Consider the following 5,788-nt stretch of genomic DNA (forward strand, 5'->3'; position numbering starts at 1 on the left):
GGGGGGAAGCCGAGGATCGGGAGGGGAGACGAGTCAGTAAGGAAGCAGCCCTCGGCAGGGGGGACCAGACCAAGCAAGGACGGAAGGGATGCAGGCCAGAGACGCACGGAGCGGTTGGAGAAGTAAACGTGGTTCTTGTCATCAAGGTCAATCGCCTGGGTGAAGAGGTCGATGGCCTCGGTGAAGTTGCCCGCGGAGAAGGCGGCGTTACCGCGGTTCTTAAGATCCTCGGCCTGTGAAGCGGGTGACGGGGGGAGAGGGAGCGGGCGTGTGCGTGTGCGTGCGCATGTGCATGTATCAGGACGGGGCAAAGGAGGGCATATGTCAGAAAAGACGCAAGCAGGAGGCAGGACGGATGCGGGAAAGGTGCGCCGATGCGGATGAGGGCAGGGAAGGGAGGACGGAGGGAAGGCCCCACACATACAGACATAGTGGCAAAAGACGGTTCGAAAGGGAGAGGGGCGAATCAGTGAATTGCGCTGCCCGCACCCCGGGGGCCGCGGACACCGGTGACGGTGCCCGATAAACCCCCCACCACACGGGGGGCCTGGAGACGCAGGACGACAGAAGCCCGGGCAATCTGGAACGATCGCGGGCCACACACAGGCCCGGGGGGGGGCCGTGAGGGAGGCCGGGGGGAGGGGGGGGGGGGCCAGGCGGCCCCCATCTCCGCCCCGGCCGCCCCGAGGTGGATGCTCGGCCTGTCCAGTCGTGTGCGATGCCCGCACCGCCACCGACGCCCCAGCCCCGATGTCCCCCGCACAAACCCCTGTCTAAGTCCCCCCGCCGGCGTCCAGTCGCCCCACGCCTGACGGAACGCCGCGGCACGGAACGCGAAAAACTCGCGGCAGCCAGAGAACACCCGGCGCCAGGCCACGCCAGAGCGCACGACGGCATTGTGGGCGGAAAAAGGTCCAAAAAAGCCCCGCCGACCATCGGGCCCTGCGCGCCCCACGCCCGGCACGCTCAAGGAGGTGAGCATCCACTCACACACACGCGCACGCGCGCACGTACAGACACACACACGCACAGACACACACGCACAGACACACAGACACACAGACACACAGACACACAGACACACAGACACACAGACACACGCACACACACCGAAAGACGGCGCACGCACACGAACATGCTAGACCGCCAGGGGTCGAATCTTCGAGAATCTATCATATTTGACACGTGATCACTTCTCCTTGCGCACGAACGGCGCCCGCAGGCCCCACCGCAGGTACACCAGCTCCGAGGTGGTCATGGTGAAGTCCGCCTCGTCCGGGATGTGCAGGGGGAAGACATTGTCCGCGGTGGAAGCGGCCGGCACCTTGAGCCCGGGGATGCGACCATGCTGCAGGCCCAGAGCCAGCATCACCGCCGGTGGCTTGACCCCGAGGGCCGCGATGTCCGCATGGCGTTCGGCAAACAGCAGCTCGGCCGCCGGGCTCTCGGCCCAGAGGTACTGGGCCCCGGGGCCCACACGCGAGGGGAGATCATGCGGGTCGTTGGTGATCGTGGGCTGCACCGGCCAGGGCTCGCTGGAAGTGTCGGCCACCGGGAAGTCCGTGATCCGGGCCGCGTCGGTGGCCGTGCACTGGCGCGGGTCCAGCGCCAGGTTCAGCCCGGGCGAGAAGGCTGCCCCGGATCCGGTCCCGGTGCCGGCCTCGGTGCCGGCCTCGGTCTCCCCCCTGGCCGCGGCACTGGGAGCGTACCGCGGCAAGATTCGACTCCCGAGGCTGACAAAGGCCAATGTGTCCGCATGCTGCACGAGGCCCGACTCGAAGGTCCCTGCCAGCGGGACCACGCGATCGGGTGAGGAAATGACCCGCCGCCAGGCGGCCGGCAGCTGGGCCTCCGCAGCCAGACGGCTCTCTTCGGCCGCCGAGCGCTCCAGCGAGAGAGCCACCGCGGCAGGGGCCCCACGCACGGATGCCGGATCGCGCCCATGCCGCCGGGCCGCCGAGCGCACAAACTCCGCCAGGTGCCCATTTCGACCGTAATCGCGGACCAGCTGCGCGGTTTCGTGCGCATCGCGCAGAGCCGCCGCATGCATCATCCGCCATGCCGCGGTGCCCGGGGCCAGGACATCCCCGATGGATGTTCCTCCGGCACCGCCCAGGTGCGAGGAGGCTCGCCGGAAGTTCGAAAACGAGCTCACCCGGCGGAAGTACACCAAATACACGGTCGCCGCCAGGACCACATACGGCGTGGTCATGGCGAGGTAGCCCCAGTCGACACTGCACCCATGCAGCAAGGCGACCGACCAGACACACCCGACCACATGTGGCCACACGTTCACCCACACAGCGAACCGGGGGCCAGAGAATGGCCGGTCCCGGGTGGCCGGGCAGGCAGAGAACCCCCATGTCAGCAACGGGCAGGAACCACATGGATGACCGGAAGAGCCGGGGAGATTACGCACAACTTGCCAAACAACGTGGAGGACGAATCGAGAAAGTGCCCATCCCGGTGAAGCCGCCGGTAGGCAGCGCGCACGGACTCCCAGGTGACAAGCTTGTATCGATCGGCATCGGTCGGCACATGGTCCGGGTTGTATGGCTCCAGCAGGAGGATGTTGTCGACGAAGCTGTTCACCAAGGTCCGCGCCTTTTCCAGGAAAGAGGGCGGCCCGCCAGTCGGGTCGGACATCGTCTTACCTGGTGCAAGAGAAAAGGGCAAAGCCGGCCACAGGCAATCGAGAGGGAGAGCGAGGCAGAGAGAGGCAGAAAGAGAGGCAGAAAGAGAGGCAAAGACAAGACCAGCAGGCCGAGACAGATGCCAGACACAGGGGAGGGGGGGAGGGGGAAAAAGACCAGGAGAAAACGAAGCGGGGAGCGAGGAGCGAGCAGAGGGGCAGAGGGGGGAAATGAGGATCTCACTGTTGGCCGATGCCCGTACCCAAACACGTTCCTCCCGGGGCCTCATCGGTGTCAGCGCCGGGCGCACGACCGGCAAGTGCCCACTCACACCGAACATAATGCTGTTCCGATCTTAAGGCAAGTGCCCACTCTTCCCGGCGCAGCATGGCGGCCGGCCGCATGCTCCCCCGACATCCCGGCCCTGCTCCTGATGGCCGGGACTCGGGGGCGGGGGGAGGGGGGGCGGGACGCAAAGAGACGAAATCTCCCCCTTCCACGCCGGTCTGTGTCCTGCGGCACAGGGCCACACCGCAGGGCGCTCTCCGCCCTCCAGGCGTCAGATCATCGCTGCCAGCTAAAAAGCCGCCGCCTGAGGGCCCCGGCTGTGGGGCCGGCGGCCTCACACCCCCTCCCCCCCCCCCCCCCTCTCTCTCGCACACTCCTCTTGCCGTTCGACCTCGGGACTCGGCGCCCCCTTTCCCCTTCTGTTCCCGCGTACCGGCCCCCCCTCCAATCTCGCCCTTTTCTCGCATCTCCCCCCTCCCCCCCACTTCATCACCATGGGTATCATCACCGCTGTTACCTGGGTCCGGATGGGCGTCGCCCAGGCCCTGCCCACGATCTACGAGCCCACCGAGGAGGAGCTTGCTCAGCTGTCGGCCATCGCCGATCAGCATGCCCTCCTGCTGCAGGAGAACCCCGCCGCCGAGGAGGGGGACGACGCCGTGGCGGAGGACGAGCTCATGCGCAATGCGCATCTGACCTCCAAGAAGCTTCGCATGAACGACTCGCTCGACAGCGATGACGAGGCCGATGGCGAGCTCGAGCAGGATGATCAAATCCCGGACGACCTGGCCGAGTATGGTCTTGGTGACTATGATGCGGAGATCGCCGCGCAGGAGGATGTCTCGTGTATGTTGTGGCGCAGGGGCTCGACCCGGCCGTGCCCCCCCCTCCCTTCCCTTTTTTCCTCACCCCTCCTTCTGTGTACCCGTGTGCCATGTGCCCCTAATCCCTCCCCCCCCCCCCTGCCCATCCCACAGCATTCAACCTGATTGGCGGTGTCAAGGGCCTGCAGTACCACGAGCGCAATGAGGACGACCCGTACATCACCGTGCAGGATGCCAGCGACGACGAGATCGACGACATCGTCATCCGCCCGACCGATCGCCTGGTGCTGGCAGCCAAGACCGAGGACGAGCTGTCCACCCTCGAGATCCAGGTGTACGAGGAGGCCGACTCCAATCTTTTCGGCCACCATGATCTCATGCTTCCCTCCTTCCCCCTGTGCCTGGAGTGGCTGGACTACCGTGTCGGCATGTCGGTCGACCAGTCGGCCGGCAAGCTGGGCAACTTCGTGGCCGTCGGCACCTTCGAGCCGGACATCGAGATCTGGGATCTGGATGTCATGGATTCCCTGTTCCCGACCGCGGTGCTCGGAAACGCCAAGGAGCTGGCCACCGAGGCCGGCGCGCTGTCTACCCTGGGCAATGCCGCCACCAAGAAGAAGAAGTCCAAGAAGGGCAGCGACAAGCCGGCCCCGGAGATGAAGTTTACCGGCCACACGGATGCCGTGCTTGGGCTGTCTTGGAACAAGGCCCACCGGTATGTGCCGCCCCGGCGCCGCGGGCGCTCGTGCCGCCATCCTCTCCCGCCCCCGCCCCCGCCCCCGCCCCCCCTTCGCCATGCCACTCACCCGCACCAACCGCGTCGCTTTTTCCACGCCCGCCCTGGGGCCGGGCACTGCAAATGCCTGGACACCGATGCAGGAACCTGCTCGCCTCCTGCTCGGCCGATACCACCGTCCGCCTGTGGGACCTGCAAACCGCCCAGTCCATCCACAGCTACGCCCACCACCGGTCCAAGGTTCAGTGCATCCAGTGGAACCCGGCCGAGACCACGGCCATGCTGTCTGGTGGCTATGACAAGCGCGTTTGTGCGTGGGATTCGCGCGCCCCGACGGCCGTGCGCGAGTGGGCTGTCTCGGCCGACGTGGAGGCCCTTCGCTGGGACCCCTTCGACCCGCACTGCTTTGCCGTGTCCACCGAGGACGGCTTCATCCGTTACTATGACGCGCGCTCCGGTCAGACCGACACGCCGCTCTTCCAGCTGATGGCCCACGATGCCACCGTCACGGCCCTCGACTTTTCCACCACCATCCGCAAGGTCATGCTGACGGCCTCCTTCGATGGAACCATCAAGCTGTGGGACATTGCCTCTGGCAAGCCGTCCATGAGCTACTCTCGCGACATGGGCATGGTATGTCACCCCTGGTCGAGCTTCTCCCTCCCTCTGTCCCTGCCTCTTCTTGTCTGCACCCCCCCCCCCCCCGGTCCCTAACACAGCTACCTGGTTCGCTTCGCTCCTCGCTTCCGGAACGTAGGGCAAGATTTTCGATGCCAGCTTCAGTCCTGATGCGGCCATGCTTGTGGCTGTGGCCAGCAGCAAGGGCAACCTGCACGTTTGGGATGCCTGGCAGGCCAACGGCGTGCGCCGTCAGTTTGCCGCCGATCGCTTGGTCTCCGGCATTGTCGTTCCCGAGCAGAACATCGCCCTGTCAGACATGTCCCTGGAGGAGGAGACCCCCAAGGGACGAAAGGCCAAGGCCGAGGCCCTGCGTGCCAACCTCCGCCAGTCGCGCGAGGCCAACGCCAAGGCCCGGAAGAAGTAACTGCCTCCTCCATACAGCAGAGTCCCCTCCCTCGCCAGCCTCTCTCCCTCTCTCTCTCTATGTCCACCTCTTCCATTTGAAGAAAGGCCAGACCAGAGCATCCCCGCGAGCGCTTGCCGCTGGTGCATGCTCTTGAGATTAGACTTCCCTTTTGAGAGGGGATCTGCCTGTGCCACTTTCGCCGCCTGAACTGCTCCCATGCTGCCTCCCCACCACCACCACTACCACCCCCCTCCTCTTGTCCTCGCACAAATGACAAGCC

General features: G+C 65.8%; 3 protein-coding genes across 3 annotated transcripts; 1 reads left to right on the forward strand and 2 right to left on the reverse strand.

The window, feature by feature from the left end:
* Positions 1-107: 107 nt before the first annotated feature.
* Positions 108-430, reverse strand: H696_04610 (hypothetical protein; the record flags this gene model as incomplete). The annotated part of the gene is made up of 2 exons (XM_009498496.1): positions 108-233; positions 425-430. Coding segments are annotated over 2 exons (132 nt in total), but the record flags the coding sequence as incomplete, so codon positions are not given.
* A 728-nt stretch (positions 431-1,158) lies between these two features.
* H696_04611 (hypothetical protein) lies at positions 1,159-2,875 on the reverse strand. Its single transcript, XM_009498497.1, has 2 exons — positions 2,420-2,875; positions 1,159-2,234 (listed from the first exon to the last, which is right to left on the reverse strand). Exons 1-2 carry the CDS (start codon positions 2,644-2,646, stop codon positions 1,190-1,192), a joined length of 1,272 nt encoding a protein of 423 aa, XP_009496772.1. The 5' UTR covers positions 2,647-2,875; the 3' UTR covers positions 1,159-1,189.
* A 400-nt stretch (positions 2,876-3,275) lies between these two features.
* On the forward strand, positions 3,276-5,788 carry H696_04612 (hypothetical protein). Its single transcript, XM_009498498.1, has 4 exons — positions 3,276-3,767; positions 3,899-4,460; positions 4,625-5,114; positions 5,239-5,788. The coding sequence occupies exons 1-4, from the start codon at positions 3,416-3,418 to the stop codon at positions 5,524-5,526; spliced, it is 1,692 nt and encodes a 563-aa protein (XP_009496773.1). The 5' UTR covers positions 3,276-3,415; the 3' UTR covers positions 5,527-5,788.

This window comes from Fonticula alba, assembly GCF_000388065.1.
Source record: "Fonticula alba strain ATCC 38817 unplaced genomic scaffold supercont2.7, whole genome shotgun sequence".
Lineage (NCBI taxonomy): Eukaryota > Rotosphaerida > Fonticulaceae > Fonticula > Fonticula alba.